The sequence below is a fragment of the Ranitomeya variabilis genome, chromosome 2, assembly GCF_051348905.1.
Source record: "Ranitomeya variabilis isolate aRanVar5 chromosome 2, aRanVar5.hap1, whole genome shotgun sequence".
Taxonomy (NCBI): Eukaryota; Metazoa; Chordata; class Amphibia; order Anura; family Dendrobatidae; genus Ranitomeya; species Ranitomeya variabilis.
Genome location: NC_135233.1, coordinates 646,727,646 through 646,753,942, shown reverse-complemented (window position 1 = coordinate 646,753,942; position 26,297 = coordinate 646,727,646). Strand labels below are relative to the sequence as shown.

The 26,297-nt window shown below is 45.3% G+C and overlaps 1 protein-coding gene across 1 annotated transcript in view; it reads right to left on the bottom strand.

Annotated features, from left to right (window-relative positions):
- SLC22A3 (solute carrier family 22 member 3) overlaps positions 1–26,297 on the bottom strand; it is a 570,890-nt gene that overhangs the window by 41,671 nt on the left and 502,922 nt on the right. The window contains exon 9 of the mRNA XM_077289157.1: positions 17,549–17,661. Within this exon, the coding sequence (XP_077145272.1) occupies positions 17,549–17,661 (113 nt within the window). The remainder of the gene's footprint in view (positions 1–17,548; positions 17,662–26,297) is intronic.

Sequence of the window (26,297 nt, the reverse complement as noted above, 5' to 3'; positions counted from 1 at the left end):
CAGGGAGGGGCAGACACCGTTAGTAGGCCCTAACCACCAATTTTTAAAAACACAGCACTTAATGAGAGCCAGAAGGTTGAAGCTCAGCTTTATTCAGTTGAGGACAAACACCAGGGAGGGGCAGACACCGTTAGTAGGCCGTAACCAAAGCCAGAAGGTGAAAGCTCCGATTTAGACAGTGGAGGACAATTTGAATTAGGGACTGCAGACAGACTTAGTAGGCTGTCCCCTGTGGACCATGCATCCACCACATTAACCCATTGCGCCTTAATGGACACGTAATCTTCCGTGGCCATGCCTACAGGTCCATGCGTCTGTTGTCAGGTGCACCTTTGTACTCACAGATTGCCAGAGTGCATGGACAATGCGGTCTTTTACATGCTGGTGGAGGGTTGGGATGGCTTTTCTCGCAAAAGAAGTGTCGACTGGTTAGCTTGTAGCGTGGTACAGCGTAGTCCATCATGGCCTTATTAATAGTAAATAAAATATATAACTAGGCTCTATGAACTTTTAATTAGGTTCCAGGGGTCCACGGGCAGCATTGGTGTGGTCAGTGGAGGAGTATTGCAAGTAGGGGCCGCAGACAGGCTATCAAAGGCCTAAAATAACAAACAATAGGCAGGCATGGCAGTTTTAAATCGGTTACATGGATACACAGGCAGGCACTCCAGGCAGCATTGTGGTCAGTGGAGGAGTATTGCAGGTAGGGGCCGCAGACAGGCTATCAAAGGCCTAAAATAACAAACAATAGGCAGGCATGGCAGTTTTAAATCGGTTACATGGATACACAGGCAGGCACTCCAGGCAGCATTGTGGTCAGTGGAGGAGTATTGCAAGTAGGGGCCGCAGACAGGCTATCAAAGGCCTAAAATAACAAACAATAGGCAGGCATGGCAGTTTTAAATCGGTTACATGGATACACAGGCAGGCACTCCAGGCAGCATTGTGGTCAGTGGAGGAGTATTGCAAGTAGGGGCCGCAGACAGGCTATCAAAGGCCTAAAATAACAAACAATAGGCAGGCATGGCAGTTTTAAATCGGTTACATGGATACACAGGCAGGCACTCCAGGCAGCATTGTGGTCAGTGGTGGAGTATTGCATGTAGGGGCCGCAGACAGGCTATCAAAGGCCTAAAATAACAAACAATAGGCAGGCATGGCAGTTTTAAATCGGTTACATGGATACACAGGCAGGCACTCCAGGCAGCATTGTGGTCAGTGGAGGAGTATTGCAGGTAGGGGCCGCAGACAGGCTATCAAAGGCCTAAAATAACAAACAATAGGCAGGCATGGCAGTTTTAAATCGGTTACATGGATACACAGGCAGGCACTCCAGGCAGCATTGTGGTCAGTGGAGGAGTATTGCAGGTAGGGGCCGCAGACAGGCTATCAAAGGCCTAAAATAACAAACAATAGGCAGGCATGGCAGTTTTAAATCGGTTACATGGATACACAGGCAGGCACTCCAGGCAGCATTGTGGTCAGTGGAGGAGTATTGCAAGTAGGGGCCGCAGACAGGCTATCAAAGGCCTAAAATAACAAACAATAGGCAGGAATGGCAGTTTTAAATCGGTTACATGGATACACAGGCAGGCACTCCAGGCAGCATTGTGGTCAGTGGAGGAGTATTGCAAGTAGGGGCCGCAGACAGGCTATCAAAGGCCTAAAATAACAAACAATAGGCAGGCATGGCAGTTTTAAATCGGTTACATGGATACACAGGCAGGCACTCCAGGCAGCATTGTGGTCAGTGGAGGAGTATTGCATGTAGGGGCCGCAGACAGGCTATCAAAGGCCTAAAATAACAAACAATAGGCAGGCATGGCAGTTTTAAATCAGTTACATGGATACACAGGCAGGCACTCCAGGCAGCATTGTGGTCAGTGGAGGAGTATTGCAAGTAGGGGCCGCAGACAGGCTATCAAAGGCCTAAAATAACAAACAATAGGCAGGCATGGCAGTTTTAAATCGGTTACATGGATACACAGGCAGGCACTCCAGGCAGCATTGTGGTCAGTGGAGGAGTATTGCAAGTAGGGGCCGCAGACAGGCTATCAAAGGCCTAAAATAACAAACAATAGGCAGGCATGGCAGTTTTAAATCGGTTACATGGATACACAGGCAGGCACTCCAGGCAGCATTGTGGTCAGTGGAGGAGTATTGCAGGTAGGGGCCGCAGACAGGCTATCAAAGGCCTAAAATAACAAACAATAGGCAGGCATGGCAGGTTTAAATCGGTTACATGGATACACAGGCAGGCACTCCAGGCAGCATTGTGGTCAGTGGAGGAGTATTGCAAGTAGGGGCCGCAGACAGGCTATCAAAGGCCTAAAATAACAAACAATAGGCAGGCATGGCAGTTTTAAATCGGTTACATGGATACACAGGCAGGCAGCATTGTGGTCAGTGGAGGAGTATTGCAAGAAGTGTCTGACACAGTTAGTACTCCCAAAAAATAAATAGATGTTAATGTCTCACAAAACAACTATAAATAAAAAAAAGGGTGGCATGCTTAGGTACAGGGGTGGGCTCATCTGCAGAGTTTATGACAAAGTAATTTGGCAGTAAATTAGTATTTACTGGTGTCAATATAGGACACTGACCCAGACTACTGTAACTATCATCATAGATGTCAACAAATTGGTATTGATTGTCAGTGCCAGGCATTGAATGATGTCAGCGCATAGACTAAACATTGGTGGAGCTGTGCGAGATCATTTGGCACGTGGTAGAGCACAGTTTCAGCTGGGGGGGACTCTCTTGTGGCCGGCGGTACCGCCCCAGGGCCCCTCATGTTACAACGGTGTGTCTGACGTTGGGTGCGCACCACCACCGCCAGAGACATTACATTGTACTATGAGGGACCCAGTGGCAGTGCCGTCGACCAAAAGCGAGCACACCCACCTCTTCTGACAAACAGCACTCTAACTAACGGGTGCTTGCGCCAAGTGTCGAGAGTGAGACAACGGCCCCGTGGGGGGAGTTTTCCCATTGGGGGAGGTGTAAACATGTCGTATGCTGGTCAAACAGCTGCTGCAAATTAAGAGATTTTAACACTCAGTAAGACCAGTCCACAAGCAAGACCTTTTTATAGGAAAGCTAGGTGTCAGCCGGGAAAGGTGGGGCAAAATAATTTGAAATCCAGGAGTGGTTCATTTTAATGAAGATGAGATCATCCACATTTTGGGTAGCCACTAGCCAGACGAGTCCTTTTTTCGGTTAATATTGAACCAGCAGCACTGAATACTCTTTCTGATAGCACACTAGCTGCTGGGCAAGCAAGCTCCTGCAACGCATATTCTGCCAATTCAGGCCAGGTGTCTAATTTGGATGCCCAGTAATCAAATGGGAATGACGGTTGAGGGAGAACATCAATAAGGGATGAAAAATAGTTAGTAACCATACTGGACAAATGTTGTCTCCTGTCACTTTGAATAGATGCTGCAGTACCTGTCCTGTCTGCGGTCATTGCGAAATCACTCCACAACCTGGTCAGAAAACCCCTCTGTCCAACGCCACTTCTGATCTGTGCACCTCTAACACCTCTGCCCTGTAGCCCCCTGCAGCTCGTGTGAGAACCATCACCGGCGCTTTGTGCTGGGAATGCCTGAATCAAACGGTCTACAAGAGTAGCTTGTTTGGTTGCTAATATTTGTTCGAGGTTCTCATGTGGCATAATATTTTGCAATTTGCCTTTATAGCGAGGGTCAAGGATGCAGGCCAACCAGTAATCGTCATCGCTCATCATTTTAATAATGCGTGGGTCCTTTTTGAGGATACGTAAGGCATAATCCGCCATGTGGGCCAAAGTTCCAGTTGGGAAATCTGCGGTTGTGCTGGTTTGAGGGGCAGTTACAGGCAAATCTACGTCACTTGTCTCCCTTACAAAAACAGAACCCGGCCTTGCAACGCCACTAATTTCTGTTGGCCCAGGAGAAGCTTCCTCAGTAAAAAAATACTGATCCCCATCATCCTCCTCGTCCTCCTCCTCCTCTTCGCCCGCTACCGCGTCCTCTACACGGCCCTGACCAGACAATGGCTGACTGTCATCAAGGCTTTCCTCTTCCTCGGCTGCAGACGCCTGCTCCTTTATGTGCGTCAAACTTTGCATCAGCAGACGCATTAGGGGGATGCTCATGCTTATTATTGCGTTGTCTGCACTAACCAGCCGTGTGCATTCCTCGAAGGACTTGACACAGGTCTTGTAGCTTTGACCACTGCACACCTGACAACTCCATGTCTGCCATCCAACTGCCTGCCCGTGTATCCTCCCACAAATACATAACAGCACGCCTCTGTTCGCACACTCTCTGAAGCATGTGCAGTGTGGAGTTCCACCTTGTTGCAATGTCAATGATTAGGCGATGCTGAGGAAGGTTCAAAGAACGCTGATAGTTCTGCATACGGCTGGAGTGTACAGGCGAACGGCGGATATGCGAGCAAAGTCTGCGCACTTTGAGGAGCAGGTCGGGTAACCCCGGATAACTTTTCAGGAAGCACTGCACCACCAGGTTTAAGGTGTGAGCCAGGCAAGGAATGTGTTTCAGTTGGGAAAGGGCTATGGCAGCCATGAAATTCCTTCCGTTATCACTCACTACCTTGCCTGCCTCAAGATGTACAGTGCCCAGCCATGACTGAGTTTCTTTCTGCAAGAACTCGGACAGAACTTCCGCGGTGTGTCTGTTGTCGCCCAAACACTTCAATGCCAATACAGCCTGCTGACGCTTGCCACTAGCTGTCCCATAATGGCACACCTGGTGTGCAACAGTGGCAGCTGCGGATGGAGTGGATGTGCGACTGCGGTCTGTGGACGAGCTCTCGCTTCTGCAGGAGGAGGAGGAAGAGGAGGAGGGGGGGCGAACGCCTACAGCCAACTCTTTCCTTGACCGTGGGCTAGGCAGAACTGTCCCAATATTGCTGTTCCCTGTGGAGCCTGCATCCACCACATTCACCCAGTGTGCCGTGATGGACACGTAACGTCCCTGGCCATGCCTACTGGTCCATGCATCTGTTGTCAGGTGCACCTTTGTAGTCACAGACTGCCTGAGTGCATGGACGATGCGGTCTTTAACATGCTGTTGGAGGGCTGGGATGGCTTTTCAAGAAAAGAAGTGCTGACTGGGTAGCTCGTAGCGTGGTACAGCGTGGTCCATCAGCGCTTTGAAAGCTTCGCTTTCAACTAACCGGTAGGGCATCATCTCTAATGAGATTAGTCTAGCAATGTGGGCGTTCAAACCCTGTGTACGCGGATGCGAGGATGAGTACTTCCTTTTCCTAACAAGAGTCTCATGTAGGGTGAGCTGGACTGGAGAGCTGGAGATCGTGGAACTAGCGGTGGTGCCGGTGGACATGGGTGAGTGAGAGAGGGTTGGAGATGGTATTCTTGCCGGTGCCCTACATGCAGTGTTTCCTACTACTAACCTGGTGATTCCCTGACTGCTTTGGCCTGGCGACGAAAGCTGCACAGATACTGCAGGTGGTGTGGGAAATGGTCGGCTTACAGGGAGGGAAGGGATGTAGCGTTGCTGACTAGCTTCATTGGCCGAGCGTGCTGCAACCTTTAGGGACGTTTGGTAGTTAGTCCAGGCTTGCAAATGCATGGTGGATAAATGTCTATGCATGCAACTTGTATTTAGACTTTTAAGATTCTGCCCTCTGCTTAAGGTAGTTGAACATTTTTGACAGATGACTTTGCGCTGATCATTTGGATGTTGTTTAAAAAAATGCCAGACTGCACTCTTTCTACTATCGGATACCTTTTCAGGCATTGCAGACTGAGCTTCTTTAACCGGATGGCCACGCTGTCCTCCAACTGGTTTAGGTTTTGCCACGCGTTTTTGGTCAGATACGGGCCCGGTAGATGGAACCTGTTGTGATGTTGATGCCTGCTGCGCCTCCTCCTCCTCCGCTTCAGAACTACTGCCGCCTGCACCCTGTTCCCCCAATGGCTGCCAATCGGGGTCCACAACTGGGTCATCTATGACCTCCTCTTCTATGTTGTGTGCAACTTCGTCTGTGTCACCGTGTAAGCCGGTGGTATTGCGTTCGTGACGGAGCACCATAGTCTCCGCTGGTTTTGATTCTGCCTCAGTACACTGCGAGGGCAATTGTTGTGAAATTGGATTCTGGGCTCCCCCGGTGGCCACTTGTGGAATTGAACTTGTGTGCATCATCCCCTCTGTTCACCTGCTCCTATCAGGATGTGGGAGTCGCTATATAACCTTGCTCCTCTGTCAGTTTCTTGCCGGTCAACAATGTAATCAGAAGCCTTCTGTGCTTGTTCCTGCTACTAGACAACTCCCAGCTAAGTTGGACTTTTGTCCTTGTGTGTTTTTGCATTTTGTTCCTGTTCACAGCTGCTGTTTCGTTACTGTGTCTGGAAAGCTCTTGTGATCGGAAATTGCCACTCTGGTGTTATGAGTTAATGCTAGAGTCTTAAAGGAATTTCTGGATGGTGTTTTGATAGGGTTTTCTGCTGACCATGAAAGTGTCCTTTCTGTCTTCCTGCTATCTAGAAAGCGGACCTCGATTTTGCTAAACCTATTTTCATACTACGTTTGTCATTTCATCTAAAATCACCGCCAATATATGTGGGGGCCTCTGTCTGCCTTTTGGGAAAATTTCTCTAGAGGTGAGCCAGGACTGTCTTTTCCTCTGCTAGGATTAGGTAGTTCTCCGGCTGGCGCTGGGCATCTAGGGTTAAAAAACGTAGGCATGCTACCCGGCCACTTCTAGTTGTGCGGCAGGTTTAGTTCATGGTCAGTATAGTTTCCATCTTCCAAGAGCTAGTTCTCATATATGCTGGGCTATGTTCTCTCGCCATTGAGAATCATGACAGGCAATGTTCTGGTCTGAGTCAAAGGAACAGCATAGTAATCTGGCTGTGGCTGTGCATCTGTGCACTCCATGTCCGATTCAACTTCTAATGGGCATAGCCTGTTAACTGTTTCACTGTGTAACCCAGGAACGGTATGTGTAAAGAGCTCCATGGAGTAACCTGTTGTGTCGACTGACGCATCCTTCACTGTTGTTTTTAGTGAAGGACACAAGGAAGCGACTTGTTCCTGACCGGGAGCATCCACTGACGATGCACTGCTCTGACATTTGGCACTTTCTGAGGAGGAGGCGAAAGAGTTAGAGGCAGAGTCAGCAATGAAAGCCAATACTTGTTCCTCCTGCTCCGGCTTCAAAAGTGGTTTTCCTACTCCCAGAAAAGAGAGCGTTCGAGGCCTTGTGTAGCCAGACAAGGAACCTGGCTCAACAACTCGAGACTTAGGTGCTGTACTGCTTTTACCACGACCACCTGATGCTCCACCACCACTACCATCATTACCAGCTGACAATGACCGCCCACGGCCACGACCTCTTCCACTAGACTTCCTCATTGTTTGCAAAACGTAACCAAAGTAACGCTATTTGTTACTGTAAAACAACTTATCAGGTGAACTCAAACTTCTGTAGGATTTATATATACCTTTATAGGTGCCTGACACTGAAAGGAAAATCAGGCCCAATGTTACACACTAGGTTTTCTGTGCCCCAATAATTTGAGACAGATGGCACACACAGGACCAGCACTCAAGCAGAAATGCCAATCTTAATCTCCCACTATTTTTTTTTTTTTCTGGGAGAATTTACCCTAAAAAAAAAAAATGGCCAAGTATTACACAGTGTTTTCGGTGCCACACAATGACAGACAGATGCCACACACAGCAATGGCACGGAGGCAGACTTGCCAATATTTATCTCCCACTAATTTTTTTTTTGGAAAAGGGAGAATTTAGCAAAAAAAAAAAAAAGGGCCAAGTATTACACAGTGTTTTCGGTGGCACACAATGAGAGACAGATACCACACACAGCAATGGCACGGAGGCAGACTTGCCAATATTTATCTCCCACTAATTTTTTTTTTGGAAAAGGGAGAATGTACCCCAAAAAAAAAAAAAATGGCCAAGTATTACACAGTGTTTTCGGTGGCACACAATGACAGACAGATGCCACACACAGCAATGGCACGGAGGCAGACTTGCCAATATTTATCTCCCACTAATTTTTTTTTGGGAAAAGGGAGAATTTAGCAAAAAAAAAAAAAGGGCCAAGTATTGCACAGTGTTTTCGGTGGCACACAATGAGAGACAGATACCACACACAGCAATGGCACGGAGGCAGACTTGCCAATATTTATCTCCCACTAATTTTTTTTTTGGAAAAGGGAGAATGTACCCCCCCCAAAAAAAAAAATGGCCAAGTATTACACAGTGTTTTCGCTGCCACACAATGAGAGACAGATGCCACACACAGCAATGGCACGGAGGCAGACTTGCCAATATTTATCTCCCACTAATTTTTTTATGGGAAAAGGGAGAATTTAGCAAAAAAAAAAAAAAGGGCCAAGTATTACACAGTGTTTTCGGTGGCACACAATGAGAGACAGATACCACACACAGCAATGGCACGGAGGCAGACTTGCCAATATTTATCTCCCTGCAGTTATCTCAGAAAAGTATGGCAGGCAGCTATAAAAAGGACTGCTGCACACAAAAGTGTGGACAAACACACAAGATAGCTGTGCAGAAAGGAAGGAAAAACAGGATTTGTGCTTTGAAAAAAGCAGTTGGTTTGCACAGCGGCGTACACACAGGCACAGCAACACAGCTATCAGGGTCAGGGAGCCTTCTAGTGCATCCCAATGAGCTACAGCGCTGAGGAAAAAAAAATGTAGCTTCCACTGTCCCTGCAATCAAAAGGTGGTGTTGGACAGTGGAAATCGCTACAGCACAAGCGGTTTGTAGCTTTATGTACCCTGCCTATCACTATCCCTGCTTCCGAAGAAGCTGCAGCAACCTCTCCCTACGCTCAGATCAGCAGCAGTAAGATGGCGGTCGGCGGGAACGCCCCTTTATAGCCCCTGTGACGCCGCAGAAAGCAAGCCAATCACTGCAATGCCCTTCTCTAAGATGGTGGGGACTGAGATCTATGTCATCACGCTGCCCACACTCTGCGTCCACCTTCATTGGCTGAGAAATGGCGCTTTTAGCGTCATTGAAACGCGACCTTGGCGCGAAAGTCGCGTACCGCATGGCAGACCCCACACAGGGATCGGCTCGGTTTCATGAGACGCCGACTTTGCCAAAAGTCGGCGACTTATGAAAATGAACGATCCGTTTCGCTCAACCCTATTCCAATCTCTTAATTTGCAGCAGCTGTTTGTCCAGCATACGACATGTTTACATCTCCCTCAATGGGAAAACTCCCCCCACGGGGCCGTGGTCTCGCCACTTGGCGCAAGCACCCGTTAGAGTGCCGTTTGTCTGAAGAGGTGGGTGTGCCCGCTTTTGGTCGACGGCACTGCCACTGGGTCCCTCATAGTACAATAAAGTGTCTCTGGCGGTGGTGGCGCGCACCCAACGTCAGACACACCGTTGTAACATGAGGGGCCCTGGGACGGTACCGCCGGCCACAAGAGAGTTCACCCCCCCAGCTCAAACTGTGCTCTACCACGTGCAATCTTATCTCTCACAGCTCCACCAATGTTTAGTCTATGCGCTGACATCATTCAATGCCTGGCACTGACAATACCAATTTGTTGACATCTATGATGCTAGTTAAAGTAGTCTGGGTCAGTGTCCTATATTGACACCAGTAAATACTTACTGCCAAATTACTATGTCAGAAACTCAGCAGATGAGCCCACCCCTGTACCTAAGTATGCCACACTTTTTTTTTTGTTGTTGTTGTTTTGCGAGACATTAACATCTATTTATTTTTTGTGAGTACTAACTGTGTCTGCGGTCCCTCCGTGCAATCCTCCTCCACTGACCACAATGCTGCCTGTGTATCCATGTAACCTATTTAAAACTGCATAGAGCCTATTTTTATTTATTTTAGGCCTAGTAAGCCTGTCTGCGGTCCCTCCTTGCAATCCTCCTCCTCCGCTGACCACAATGCTGCCTGTGTATCCATGTAACCGATGTAAAACTGCCTTGAGCCTATTTTTATTTAGTTTAGGCCTAGTAAGCCTGTCTGCGGTCCCTCCTTGCAATCCTCCTCCTCCGCTGACCACAATGCTGCCTGTGTATCCATGTAGCCGATGTAAAACTGCCTTGAGCCTATTTTTATTTAGTTTAGGCCTAGTAAGCCTGTCTGTGGTCCCTCCTTGCAATCCTCCTCCTCCGCTGACCACAATGCTGCCTGCGTATCCATGTAACTGATTTAAAACTGCCTTGAGCCTATTTTTATTTATTTTAGGCCTAGTAAGCCTGTCTGCGGTCCCTCCTTGCAATCTTCCTCCTCCGCTGACCACAATGCTGCCTGTGTATCCATGTAACCGATTTAAAACTGCCTTGAGCTTATTTTTATTTAGTTTAGGCCTAGTAAGCCTGTCTGCGGTCCCTCCTTGCAATCCTCCTCCTCCGCTAACCACAATGCTGCCTGTGTATCCATGTAACCGATTTAAAACTGCCTTGAGCCTATTTTTATTTATTTTAGGCCTAGTAAGCCTGTCTGCGGTCCCTCCTTGCAATCCTCCTCCTCCGCTGACCACACCAATGCTGCCCGTGTACCCCTGGAACCTATTTTAAAGTGCATAGAGCCTATTTCTTTATTTTATGTAATATTAAAAAAGCCATGATGGACTACGCTGTCCCACGCTACGAGCTACCCAGTCGACACTTCTTTTGCAAGAAAAGCCATCCCAGCCCTCCACCAGCACCACCTCCATTGTCCATGCACTCTGGCAATCTGTGAGTACAAAGGTGCACCTGACAACAGACGCATGGACCTGTAGGCATGGCCACGGAAGGTTACGTGTCCATTACGGCGCAATGGGTTAATGTGGTGGATGCATGGTCCACAGGGGACAGCCTACTAAGTCTGTCTGCAGTCTCTAATTCAAATTTTCCTCCACTGTCTAAATCTGAGCTTCAACCTTCTGGCTCTCATTAAGTGCTTTTTTAAAAAAAATTGGTGGTTGGGGCCTAATACCTCTGTTTGCCGCTCCCTGGTGTTGTCCTCAACTGAATAAATCTGAGCTTCAACCTTCTGGCTCTCATTAAGTGCTTTTTTAAAAAAAATTGGTGGTTGGGGCCTAATACCTCTGTTTGCCGCTCCCTGGTGTTGTCCTCAACTGAATAAAGCTGAGCTTCAGTCTTTAGGCTTTCGGCCTATAGTATCAGATATTAAACTGCATTTGGCCTTCAACTTTGGTTACAGCCTACTAACGGTGTCTGCCGCTCCCTGGTGTTGTCCTCAACTGAATAAAGCTGAGCTTCAGTCTTTAGGCTTTTGGCCTATAGTAGCAGATATTAAACTGCATTTGGCCTACTAGTGTGGTTGGGCCCTTAAAACAGTGTCTGCTGCTCCTGGGTTTGCTACTCCACTGAACAAAGCAATGCCGCCTGTTTAGTCCTGTCCTGTTACCAATTTTGAACTGCATTTAGCCTACTTTATTCTTTGGCCCTATATCTGTGTTTCCTCCTCATCCTGCCCATTGCCCAGCCACTGCTAGATGAGTCTGCTGGTACATTGACCTAGACCACTACATTCCCCTTGCACTCTACACAGCCAGAATCTGACCCTGCTGAAAGTAAGGTTCCCCTTCCCGCATGTTATACCACCTTACACAAGGACAAAAAGGAAGGTGCAGATGAAAGTGCAGGTTCCTTCATCAGGTGGGGGGGCATACTCGTTGGCGACGTCACTGGCACAGGGCCCCTCAGAGTACGCAAAAGTGTCACTGCTGGTGGGAGGCGCCCCCGCCGTGCAAACACACCGCTGTACTTTGAGGGGCCCTGTGCCAGTGCCAATGCCAATGAGTGGGCCCCCCCTGCTTGCTTAGGATCACAGCACTTGCAAACTTGACATACTTACCTCTCACTACTCCACCGCCGTGACGTAGTCCACGTTTCCTGGGCCCACTAAAACCTTGAACCAGCCCTACCCCCCCACAACTTTTGCCAAATGACCCCCAATTTCCAATGCCCAACTATTATTATAAATTTAATTAAGATTGACAAGCTTCAGAAACAAGAATGGATGTTTTTGGCATTAAAATGGGCACTGTAGGTGTTTTCCTGGCCTCCACTCACTGCCGACTATGCTTCCCCATTGACTTGCATTGGGTTTCGTGTTTCAGTCGATCCCCGACTTTTAGCGATAATCGGCCGACTGCACTCGACTCGACTTTGGACAAAGTCGGGTTTCGCAAAACCCGACTCGATCTTAAAAAAATGAAAGTCGCTCAACCCTAGTCACTACAGCATACTTTTCACTACAACGGCAGTTTGCAATTTTCAACATTTATTGCTGCTTGTTTCAACATTTATTGCTGTTTGTTTCTGGAAATACTCATGGGTTCAAAATCATTACTACACCTGTAGATAAATTCCCCAAGGGATATAGTTCTGGGGTCACTTGAGTGGGATTCTGCTCTTCTAGCAATTAGGGGCTCTGTATATGGATCCACAAACAGTTCTAGGAAAATCTGCACTCCAGAAGGCAAATAGCGCTCCGTTCCTCCTGAGTCTCTCCGTGTGGCTAAGTAGTACTGTACAGCCACATATGGAGTAATGCCACGTTCAGTAGAAATAGTGGGACACTGCCTCAAAAGTAGTATTCTCCCACATATGGGGGTATGGGCGCACTCAGGAGGAATTGCACAACAAATTGTATGGTGCAATTTCTCCTGTTACCCTTATAAAACTGCAATATTTTGTGCTAAAGACATATTTGTGGGGAAAATTAGATTTTTTTTATTTTTACGGCTCAACGTTATAAACTTCTGTGAAGCACCTGAGGGTCTAATTTCCAAAATAGTGTCACTTGCGGGGTTTTTTCAATCTTTAGGCACATCAGAGGCTTTCCAAACACGACATGGCGTTCGCCAATTCTTCCAGCAAATTTTGCATTCAAAAAGTCAAATGGTGCTCCTTCACTTCCGAGCTCTGCCGTGCGCCCAAACAGTGGTCTTCTCCCTCATATGGGGTATCAGCATGCTTAGGGGAAATTACACAACAAATTTTGGGGTCCGTTTTTTCCTGTTACCCTTGTCAAAATAAAAACAATTGGATCTGAAGTATTTTTTTTGTGAAAAAAAGTTAAATGTTCATTTTTTTTCCACATTCCAAAAATTCTTGTGAAGCACCTGAAGGGTTAATAAACTTTTTGAATGTGGTTTTAGCACCTTGAGGGGTGCAGTTTTTTTAAATGTTCATTTTTTTTCCACATTCCAAAAATTCTTGTGAAGCACCTGAAGGGTTAATAAACTTTTTGAATGTGGTTTTAGCACCTTGAGGGGTGCAGTTTTTAGAATAGTATCATCTTTGGGTATCTTCTATCATATAGACCCCTCATAGTGACTTCAAATGTGATGTGGTTCCTACAAAAAAAAAGTGTGGTAAAAATGGGAAATCGCTGGTCAACTTTTAACCCTTATAACTTCCTAACAAAAAAATGTTGGTTCTAAAATTGTGCTGATGTAACCTAGGTATGTGGGAAAAGTTAATTGTTAAGTATTTGTGTGACATCTCTGTGATTTAAGGGCATGAATATTCAAAGTTGCAAAATTTCAAATTTTTGCCAAATGTCCGTTTTTTCACAAATAAACGCAAGTCATATCAACTAAATTTTACCACTATCATGAAGTACAATATGTCACAAAAAACATTCTCAGAAACACTGGGATCCATTGAAGTGTTCCAGAGTTATTATCTCATAAAGGGACAGTGGTCAGAATTGTAAAAATTGGCTTGGTCATTAGCGTGCAAACTACTCTCAGGGGTAAAGGGGTTAATAAATATTACTTTAAAATGTTCATTTCATCTCAATTCCAATAAAGAAAATATTAAAAACACATTAAGACCAATGTCCACCTAGCGTTAGCTAGGCGACCACCTACCAACAAAACACCTACCAAAAAAACACAACCATAGGGGCGGTCGGGACAATGATCTTCTTTCAGGATACTGAGGTAAACTGCCCGGGACTGGCATTTGCCGGGTTAGGTAGCTGTGTTTGAGCCTGCCAAAATACCCCTCTGCCAATTAGAATCCTATTGCCAGGCAGAAGCTAATCACGTGACCCCTGTTTTTTCCATAGCTAATGGGACACCAAATATATTCATTACCCTGAAAACGTATCCAATTACCTGGTGCAATCATCAAAAACTTGATAAAAAATCATCAATGCAATATACCACCCTGTCCATTGTACTCCTTAACAACAACCCACTACAGAAAAGTGGAAAAACAACTCAAAATAAAAACATGACAATGTGAAACCCATAGGTAACGACTTATTACAAAAAAAAACACCTTTGTTAAACTGAAATCCTAACAAATTAAATCCCACAGGCGACACTAGTAACAATCTAAAAGCCGATTTAATATCTGTCTTTGATAAGACCTCATGACCAAACTATCTCAACAAAGCCAGTGCTGTATCAAATGATGAACAACACACTGACGCCTTTGATATATCCACTGAGTCATTTAATGCCGTCTTCAATGGATAAAATAAAACCCAAGGGAGATAACCAAAAATTCTTAACTGATGGTGAAGAAAATGGGCCTTCCACCCTACCCTCCTCCACCTCCTTGCAAATTTTTGAAAGAACCACCTCTTTATTCAAATTGACAGATTTAGATTATCAGCCCATGAGCATCCACCACCATTAAATTCCACCAACATATTTTTCCTAAACATGTCATCATATAATAACCAGGTGCTCCCGCCAACATTCCTATTTGCTTCCAATATGATGTCCACATATTGGAAAAGACCTGAACATTTTTCAGGACACTTCTTTCCAATACAAATGGAAAAATACAGAATGCTTGCAACCAATGCTTTACAACAGTTTTTCTCTTCTCCTCCTTCACCTCTTTTCCTTCAGTTTTATATAAATCCTTGTAAATCGGCAGGAGGGAAAACAAATCAACATACTCATTTTGACAAATTTTTTCCTTGACAGGTGGCAAAAAATGAAAGCCCAGCGGTGAGATTTCGCAAGCCAAAGCTTCTTTGAAGCACACATCTGCAATGCCAGAGCCAACAATTCTGACTGGCACATTCCAATTACCAACATTAAGTTGATTAAATTCAACAACATTCGTACCACAATAAATGGCAGGATTAACCCATGTAGCTGCAGCCCTACCACCCACACATGTTTTCCTTATTAGGCTTTGGTTACCTTCTGCAAATTTAGCTAGGTCAGCAAGGCTTTTGAAAAACATCAACATGTTACACTACTAGCCCCACTATCCATGGGACTACTACCTCTCATAACTCAGCAGCACTGCTAAAGAAAACCCCTCAGCATGCTACGCTCCTGACATCTAAGCCGTTGATGGGTCCAACTTTACGCTCTGCTCTGCTCCATCTAGACCTTCCGCTTCTTGATACGTACCTCAGGCAGTGAATTGGATCTGCAGTCACCTTCTCTTCTTTTCAGAGACTCTTGAGGTGAATAGCAATGGCACTGCTTCCAGGTCCTCTTCAGTAACCTCTAACCTGCAGCCACAGCATTGTCATCTTTTCTCACCGCCTCTTCTATTCTTCACTCTGATGTCGCAGTGACAACTTCCCATGCGCCGCTCTGGGACCGGAAAGATGGGCTTCATTTTCCTGCTGGTTTTGTGCTAGTCCTCACACCTACTCTTCGCAGCTTTCCTCAGCAGCTGATTCTAAAGGTCTTCCATCAGAATGACAATGTTCTTCTTCCATGATCCTGAGGTAAACTTCCCGGAACTGGCTGTGTAGTCGGGGGTTAAGTAGCTGTGTTTGAGCCCGCCAAAATACCCCCCTGCCAATCAGCAGAAGCTAATCACGTGACTCAAGGAAATAAATCACCTGTACATAACAAATCTTATAACACAAATTAACCCTATAACCATGAAACAAAGAGAGAGATAGGAAAATGGAGAGTAGGAGCAAAGGGGGTGGGGGGAGCACGATCCCATGTGCCCCTAAACTATATGATTTCAGGAACTTTTAAGGAAAATTGTGTACCAAACTATGGGGACATTTTCACCTATTTCCTCTCTTGAAAATATAAAATCTGGTACTAAACCAACATTTTAGTGATAAACATGCAATTTTTTGTCCTCACTGTCCAGTGGTATAAAATTCTATGGTCGCACCATGCTCCATACATTTCTATATTAATTAATTGAGTTATGTAGTTCATAAATGTTTGCAAAATGGGGTCACTTATGGGTGTTTCTGCTGTTTTTACACCTCAGGGGCTCTGCTAATGTGACATTACACTCACATACCATTCCAGCAAGAACTTGCACTTCAAAATGGCGCTTCCTCCCTACTTTACTTTGGAGTGTGCCCGAACTGTAGTTTCTGACCACATATGGGATATTATCATGCTCAGGAAATATTGCACAACATATTGTGTGATCTGTTTTCTGAAATTACTCATTGTGAAAATTAAAAACTTGGGACCAAAGGAACATTTTAGTTAAAAAAAAATAACTTTTCAATTTTACAGCCACTATTTGTAAAATTCTGTGAATCACCTGTGAGTTTAAATTGCTGAATATAACCTTAGATTAATTCATTGAGAGCTGTAGTTTTAAAAATAATCACTTGCAGTGGGTTTCTGCTTTTTTGGCATCTCGGGAGCTTTGCAAATAGGACATGGCATTTGCAATATATTCTAGCCAAAATTGCCCTTCACAAGTCATAGTGCTCCTTTCCTTCTGAGCTTTACTATGCGCCCAAACAGTAGTTTCTGATCACTTATAGGATATCAGTGTACTTAGTATAAATACCACAACAAATCACAAAGTGCAGTTTATACTATTTTTTACTTTGAAAATTTGGGAATTTAAGAAACATTTTTGTGGAAAAAAACAAAATTTTTCATTTTCATTAAATAATGTTTTAAAATTCCACAAAGCAACTGTAGATTCTCGTTGGTCTCTACACCCCTAGGTGAATTCCTCCATGGGTGTAGTTTCCAAAATGGGATCACTTGTAAAGGGTTCCTGCTGTGTTGACTCCTCAAATGCACTGCAAATGCAACATGACATCCATAATCTACTGCAGCCAAATTTCCATTCCAAAAGTCAAATAGTGCAGCTTGCGCTTACAGCCATGTTCCCAAAGTGTCATTTCCAACAATATTTGGAATATTGGAAAATTTTGAAGAATGTGTACAACACTATTTTTTCACATCAGGGACATCAGCGTACTCAGGAAAAATCGCACAACAAATTTTCTGGTCCATTTTCTCCTGCTACCCTTGTAAAAATTTGAGGCTAAAGCAACATTTTAATTAAAAAATATAATTTGTCATATTTTTCTTCCAGTTTGCAATAGAGTTCTAATCCTCTTCATATGTAAAAAAAACCAAACAAAAAAAACCAAAAACAAAACAGCAGCCTTGTACACTGGCCAAATTGTGACCAGTAGAATATCTGGTGAAAGGGACTCATGGAATTGTTCCGTACCTGTTCTGGATCTTCTCAGTGTGAAAAGAACTCAACCCATTTAGGGATATCATTGTACCACTATTATTAGCTTGTTCATATCTTACCAAATATGATGAGAGGAAGTTCCACCCATAGTTCTGCTAATCGGAAAAGTAAAAATGGTGCAATAATCCCTCCCAGGTCGCACATGCCCGAACACAAGGATACACCAAAGTTTCTGTAACATTTAAAAGGGACTAAATTAGTTAATGTACATCTTTGAGTAAAATAACATCCAACTTTTTTGCTATAATTATAAATACATAGTTAAAGACAGTTCAGATGCTATTAAAAATATATAAAATTTAGCATGCAAAACTTTTAAGGCTTCTAAAATACCTACAATAGAAAAATGATTTTATGCTTAGTTTTTTTGCTATGTTCCTTGATTAAAACTTTCATCATTGGCTATAAGTAATAAAACAATCAGATCATTACTTGACCTTCATTTACTTGATAAAATTGTTAGATGTGTCCTCATACTGTATTATTGATAAGTCACCTCCTCGTCAGGTATTTGGTAGAGATACGTTCAGGATGATTAATTGTGCTTAGCAAAAACAGATGTTCACAGCTCAGCTCAAATTTGGGCAAAATTTACCATCCTGATATTCCCTAATAACAATGGGGCCGGCAGTACATTCATTTATACCTTAACAGCAATGATAGAGCTTGTATCTGGAATTAGTCACTGACACAGTTGGCTCCAAGTATCATGAGAAGATCTGGTTGAGTAATAATCTCCTTTTATCGGGCATATTTAAAATACTTTTGACATTCTAAGGTATTTCAGAAAAACTTTAGTTTTAAATAGATTTATCTACTTTTGAACACTTGAAAATCTTTTTATTGATTTTCAACCAAGGAACATTAACATTGAAAAAGTGACAAACATATAGCAGATAGTGTAGACATCGTAACACTTCAGATCAAGCCTCATTCAGATGGTTATTTTTGAAGTAAGTCTTATTCATATGTGTTTCATGAATAGAATAATCTATGGAGATAATCACATGTTCATGTTTTTTTATAAACTGCACAGAGCAACTGGGTGCAATTCTTAGTGTGGCAGCCCAGGAGTCCGATTGCAACAGTGGCATTGACTTCCTCAGGGGGGGTGATGCCATGCCTGGAAGCAAGGAGGGATCCCCTTAGCAGGTAAGACAATCAGCATGCAACACCTTTCCTGACTCCAGACCAGAAGGGGGAGCTCTAACCCGGTTTTCAGGGGAACTTCCCTATAAGTTCTGGTCTGTAGGTGGAGTTAGTCAGTTTCAGTTTCAGTGAGAGCAGACAGTGAAGGAGGAAGAGGCAATAAGTGAGGAGAATCTGGGGAATTGGAGCTGCGACTGAGCTCACCCCAGGAAAAAGCGCCAAAGACCGGACACCGGAGTCCATGGTCGTGTGGGAACTACAGACCACGCAGGAAAATCTGGAGGACAGGAGATTGCAGGTCTCCTGGCCCCAGCTGACACCCGGAGGCACAGCAGCATACTAGAGCCCGGAGTCACCATGAGAGAGTGACACCTGGAACAAGCTCATGCTGCCTGTCATGAGGGTAGTGTTTCACATAGTGGACAGAGAGGGACTTGAGGAGAACTAAAAGCACCAAGTGCCCAGAGGACAGCATAGTAGGAAGGCATCCAACCCCACCTGGCTAGGTGGACTCTCAATAGCTTCCAGGCTGCCCGGATCTCCATCACCAGCTGTGACTTGTGCCCCAGACTGCACCTTCAACCTTGGATTAAAGGTAAAGAAAACTGCAACCCTTGTCTCCTCTAGTCATTCCCGCACCCTCAGTCCTGAGTCCTGCACCCTAACGTCCACAAGTCCATTACAGAACTGTACCAGTAACCCTGGGGTGCCACTCCTCCTGTGGGGAGCAAAACCATCCCAGCTGCATCACCATTGGCCCCCTCGGTCTCCTAAAGCAGCGTTGGCCATTTATAGCCGAACACCACAGGTGGCATCACATACAATCCCTCAAACTACCCCTTTCTTATTTTTATTGCGTGCCCAGGGCCACGGACCGGGTCACCGCTGCCGTGACCTCCCTTTTAAGAGCTGTGCAACCCAGTTTAGAGTACCCCACGGCCCTAGCAGGTGTTACATTAGCATCTGTATTATCCTGTATATATACCCTGTACAGTACCACTTCTCCTGTCCTGTATACTGGGTGTAATCCTCAGTATCTGTATTATCCTGTATATAAACACTGCACAGTACCACTCCTCCTGTACTATATATACACTGCACAGTACCACTCCTCCTGTACTATATATATACTGCACAGTACCGCTCCTCTTGTACTGTATACTGGGTGTAATTCTCAGTATCTGTATTATCCTGTATATATAAACTGCACAGTGCAACTTCTTCTGTCCTGTATACTGGGTGCAATTCTTAGCATCTGTATTATCCTGTATATACCCTGCACAGTACCACTCCTCCTGTCCTGTATATATACACTGCACAGTACTACGTCTCCTGTCCTGTATATGGAATGTAATTCTCAGTATCTGTGTTATCCTGTATATATACACTGCACAGTACCATTCTCCTGTCCTTTACACTGGGTGCAATTCTCAGCATCTGTATTATCCTGTATATATACACTGCACAGTACCGCTCCTCCTGTACTGTATATTGGGTGTAATTCTCAGTATCTGTATTATCCTGTATAAATACACTGCACAGTACTATTCTCCTGTTCTGTATGCTGAGTGCAAATCTTAGCATCTGTATTATTCTGTATATGTACACTGCACAAGTACCACTTCTCCTGTCCTGTATACTGGGTGTAATTCTTAGCATCTGTATTATCCTGTACATATACACTGCATAGTACCACTTCGCGTGTCCTATATACTGGGTGTAATTCTCAGTATCTGTATTATTTTGATAATATACACTGCACAGTGCATCTTCTCCTTTCCTCTTTACTGGGTGCAATTCTTAGTATCTGTATTATTCTGTATGCCGTATATACACTGCATGGTATTACTTCTCCTGTCCTGTATATGGAGTGTAATTCTCAGTATCTGTGTTATCCTGTATATATACACTGCACAGTACCATTCTCCTGTCCTTTACACTGGGTGCAATTCTTAGCATCTGTATTATCCTGTATATATACACTGCACAGTACCATTCTCCTGTCCTTTACACTGGGTGCAATTCTTAGCATCTTTATTATCCTGTATATATACATTGCACAGTACCACTTCTCCTGTCCTGTATTGAGGGTTTAATCTTCAGTATCTGTATTATCTGTTATATATACTGTGAGGCATTGACAGGTGTTATATGCGAGGGTCGCTATGTGTCACCCAGGATGCGCATTGAAACATATTAATACCACTGGAATGCATTTCAGTCATAGCTATAGCTGTGATTGCAGTGCAAAATAAAAGTAAGCTTGGTCTTGGGCAAGCTATTTGCCGAAGGCAGATTTAAGAAAACCCGGCATGGGATGGTAGTGGGGCAGTTCACTCCCTCCATCCCAGGTTTTACAACTGGCCCATGGCCACAGATTCCATGTTAAAATCCCTGCAGCAAAGGGTTGAGTGTGTCAGTTTGGAGTTTGCAAGTTGCAGAGCAGGTGGCTCTGTGTAACCCAGGTCTGTGTGGAGCTAACTCAGAGACAGGAAACTCAAGGCGGCTGATGCACCCAAAAGACATGGCAGTGTCATTGCCCACGGAAACAGGTTCTGAGTTCAGGACTGTGTTTACGGAAACCAGGCTGCGATCCAGAGGACAATATTCCTTTGTGTGAATTTTGTTTTTAAATTAAAGACATTTGCTTTGAACTTTCCTGTGGTCCCTGCCTACCTGTCTCACTGCATCAACCTTGCTGCACTACATTACACTGCACAGTACCAGTTCTCCTGTCCTGTGTACTGGGTGTAATCCCCAGTATCTGTATTATCCTGTATACAGTATATCACCTGCACAGTACCAGTTCTCCTGTCCTGCATACTGGGTGCAACCATATATACTCGAGTATAAGCCGACCCGGGTATAAGCCAAGGCACCTAATTTTGCCACAAAAAACTGTGAAAACCTATTGACTCGAGTATAAGCCCGGTATGCCTTGTCCCCTCATCCCTATCCTGGTATGCATGGTACCCCATCCCTGCCCTTGTATGCATGGCTCCACATCCCTGTCCTTGTATGCATGGCTCCCATCCCTGTCCTTGAATGCTTGGCTCCCCATCCCTATCCTTGTATGCATAGCTCCCCATCCCTGTCCTTGTATGCATGGCCCCCATCCCTGTCCCTGTATGCATGGCTCCCCATCCCTGTCCTTGTATGCATGGTTCCCCATCCCTGTCCTTGTATGCATGGTTCCCCATCCCTGTCCTTGTATGCATGGCTCCCCATCCTTGTCCTTTTAGGCATGGCTCCCCATCACTGTCCTTGTATGCATAGCTCCACATCCCTGTCTCTGTATACATGGTTCCCCATCCCTATCTTTGTATCCATGGCTCCACATCCCTGTCCTTGTATGCATGGTTCCCCATCCCTGTCCTTGTATGCATGGTTCCCCATCCCTGTCCTTGTATGCATGGTTCCCCATCCCTGTCCTTGTATGCATGGTACCCCATCCCTGCCCTTGTATGCATGGCTCCACATCCCTGTCCTTGTATGCATGGCTCCCATCCCTGTCCTTGAATGATTGGCTCCCCATCCCTATCCTTGTATGCATAGCTCCCCATCCCTGTCCTTGTATGCATGGCCCCCATCCCTGTCCCTGTATGCATGGCTCCCCATCCCTGTCCTTGTATGCATGGTTCCCCATCCCTGTCCTTGTATGCATGGTTCCCCATCCCTGTCCTTGTATGCATGGCTCCCCATCCTTGTCCTTTTAGGCATGGCTCCCCATCACTGTCCTTGTATGCATAGCTCCACATCCCTGTCTCTGTATACATGGTTCCCCATCCCTATCTTTGTATCCATGGCTCCACATCCCTGTCCTTGTATGCATGGTTCCCCATCCCTGTCCTTGTATGCATGGTTCCCCATCCCTGTCCTTGTATGCATGGTTCCCCATCCCTGTCCTTGTATGCATGGTACCCCATCCCTGCCCTTGTATGCATGGCTCCACATCCCTGTCCTTGTATGCATGGCTCCCATCCCTGTCCTTGAATGATTGGCTCCCCATCCCTATCCTTGTATGCATAGCTCCCCATCCCTGTCCTTGTATGCATGGCTCCCCATCCCTGTCCTTGGATGCATGGCTCCCCATCCTTGTCCTTGTAGGCATGGCTCCCCATCACTGTCCTTGTATGCATAGCTCCACATCCCTGTCCTTGTATGCATGGCTCCCCATCCCTGTCCTTGTATGCATGGCTCCACATTTCTGTCCTTGTATGCATGGGTCCCCATCCCTGTCCAATATGCATGTCTCCCCATCCCTGTCTCTGTATACATGGTTCCCCATCCCTATCCTTGTATCCATGGCTCCACATCCCTGTCCTTGTATGCATGGTTCCCCATCCCTGTCCTTGTATGCATGGTTCCTCATCCCTGTATGCATGGCTTCTTATAGGTGAGTCGCCTGCCAGGGCCTGGGGACACTCGGTACCGGGTCCGGTCACACTTAAAGGGGATGTCACGGTGGCTGCGACCCGGTCTGTGGACCTGGGCGCCCAATTAAAGGGGAAAAGTCTTTTAAAGGAATTTGTAATAAAGTTTGTGTTTGTGATGCCACCTGTGGTTTTCGGTCAGTAGGGACCGACGCTGCTTAAAGGGGTCCTCTGGGGTGATGTTACTGCAGCATAGATGGTAACACTTCCCACAGGTGAAGCGGGGTCCCCAGGGCTCCCGGTGTGCTGTGTAGAGATGGTGTATGCTGGCAAATAAATGGAGGACACAGAGTTGTGACGTCTTCACCTGGTTTACTGTTGATAGTAGTCCACAGTCCAGGGTACCAGGAACAGGTGGTGATGTGGTCCGGCCAGCCTGGAGACAAACGGTAGATCCCTCTCCCAAGTGAGGTCCATAAGCCTTCCTATTCGCGCTCGTACGTGAGGTCCTTGCTGCCTGTGGCTTCCGTACAAAGTCCTCTCTCTCCTATCCTGGGACAGTTACCTGTATGATGGGCAGTGTGAGCCTTTTTATAGGGTCTCTATCATGACCCGGGCTCCAAGTATACTGCTACATCTTCAGATGTGGGTGCAGGCAAATAACATAAAGTCCTATGCCCTCCAGTTCTGCCGTGTGACCTGGAGTACAACACAGCCTCGGGCTCCCGGTGCCCGGTGTTGTGATTCGGTTATTTGGCTCCCCCAGTGGTCGCTTGTGGTACTGGTGTCTTGTGAGCTTTTCACCTGTTTCTATCAGGATGTGGGAGTTTCCTATTTAGCCTTGTTCCTCAGTCATTCCAATGCCGGCCATCAATGTAACCAGAGTCTTTCTGTTGCATGTACCTGCTCCCAGTCTGCTGACCAGCTAAGTTGGACATTTCTGTCCTTAGTCTATTTTTGTATGTTTTGTCCAGTTTGCAGTTATGTGATTCTCTGCAGCTGGAAGCTCTTGTGGGCTGAAATTGCCACTCCGGTGCCATGAGTTGGCACATGAGTTTAAGGTAATTTCAGGATGGTTTTTGATAGGGTTTTGTAGCTGACTGCGAAGTCCACTATTGTATCCTTCTGCTATCTAGTTAGTGGGCCTCGCTGTGCTAAATCTGTTTTCATACTACGTTTGTCTTTTCACCTTAACTCACCGTTATTATATGTGGGGGCTTTTCTCTGAAGTTGCACTCCAGCTCTAATTGCAGTCTCCTGCTTTCCTCTCCTCTTAACCCCTGAATGGCTCAGATTTTATCTGTTGAAATATGGATCTCCAGAGTCTGGCTACAAATTTGAATAATCTTGCTGCTAAAGTTCAGAATATACAAGATTTTGTTATACATGCTCCTCGGTCTGAACCTAAAATTCCTTTACCAGAGTTTTTCTCCGGAGATCGATCTTGTTTTCTGAATTTTAAATACAATTGTAAATTGTTTCTTTCTCTGAGATCTCACTCTGCTGGATATCCTGCACAGCAGGTTAAAATAGTGATTTCATTATTGCGGGGTGACCCTCAAAATTGGGCATTTTCATTGGCGCCAGGGGATCCTGCGTTGCTCAATGTGGATGCGTTTTTTCTGGCCTTAGGGTTGCTTTATGAGGAACCTAATTTAGAGATACAGGCTGAAAAGGCCTTGATAGCCCTCTCTCAGGGGCAAGATGAAGCCGAAATATATTGCCAAAAATTTCGAAAATGGTCTGTGCTTACTCAGTGGAATGAGTGCGCTCTGGCGGCAAATTTCAGAGAAGGTCTCTCTGATGCCGTAAAAGACGTCATGGTGGGGTTTCCTACGCCTACGGGTCTGAATGAGTCCATGACAATGGCTATTCAGATTGTTTACGGGAATGCAAACCTGTGCACCATTTGGCGGTGTCTTCTGAGAGGGTACCAGAGAGTATGCAATGTGATAGTTTTCTGTCCAGAAGCGAACGACAGAATTATAGGCGCAAAAATAAGTTGTGCATCTATTGTGGGAATTCAACGCATGTTATATCAGCATGCTCAAAACGAACAAACAAAGTTGCTAAATCCTCTGCTATTGGCACTTTGCAGTCCAAGTTTATTTTGTCTGTGACTTTAATTTGTTCGTTATCTTCTATTGTCGCGGATGCTTATGTGGATTCTGGTGCCGCTTTGAGTCTTATGGATTGGTCCTTTGCCAGGCGCTGTGGGTTTGATCTAGAGCCTCTGGAAGTTCCTATACCTTTAAAGGGTATTGATTCTACACCATTGGCTAGTAATAAACCACAATACTGGACACAAGTGACTATGCGTATGACTCCAGACCATCAGGAGGTGATTCGCTTCCTTGTGTTGTTTAATCTACATGATGTGTTAGTGCTGGGATTGCCATGGTTGCAAACCCATAACCCAGTCCTTGACTGGAAAACAATGTCTGTACTAAGCTGGGGATGTCAGGGAAATCATGGGGGCGCACCTTTGGTTTCCATTGCTTCATCTATTCCCTCTGAGATCCCGGCTTTTTTGTCTGATTTTTGTGATGTTTTTGAGGAGTCTACTCTTAATTCTCTTCCCCCTCACAGAGATTGTGATTGCGCCATAGATTTGATTCCTGGCAGTAAATTTCCTAAGGGTCGTTTATTCAATCTGTCTGTACCTGAACATGCTGCTATGCGAGAGTATATTAGGGAGTCCTTGGAAAAAGGACATATTCGTCCTTCTTCGTCTCCTTTAGGAGCAGGGTTCTTTTTTGTAGCCAAAAGAGATGGTTCTTTGAGACCTTGTATTGATTATAGACTCTTAAATAAGATCACAGTCAAATATCAGTATCCTTTGCCATTGCTGACAGATTTATTTGCTCGCATTAAGGGAGCTAAGTGGTTCTCTAAGATTGATCTTCGCGGTGCGTATAATTTGGTGCGAATTAAGCAGGGGGATGAGTGGAAAACCGCATTTAATACGCCCGAGGGCCATTTTGAGTATTTGGTAATGCCTTTTGGTTTGTCAAATGCCCCTTCGGTCTATCAGTCTTTTATGCACAATATTTTCCGTGAATATCTGGATAAATTCATGGTTGTGTATCTGGATGATGTTTTGATTTTTTCGGATGACTGGGAGTCTCATGTTCAACAGGTTAGGAAGGTTTTTCAGGTTTTGCGGACCAATTCTCTGTTTGTAAAGGGTGCAAAGTGTGTTTTTGGGGTTGAGAAGATTTATTTTCTGGGGTACATTTTTTCCCCTTCTTCTATTGAGATGGATCCTGTTAAGGTTCGGGCAATT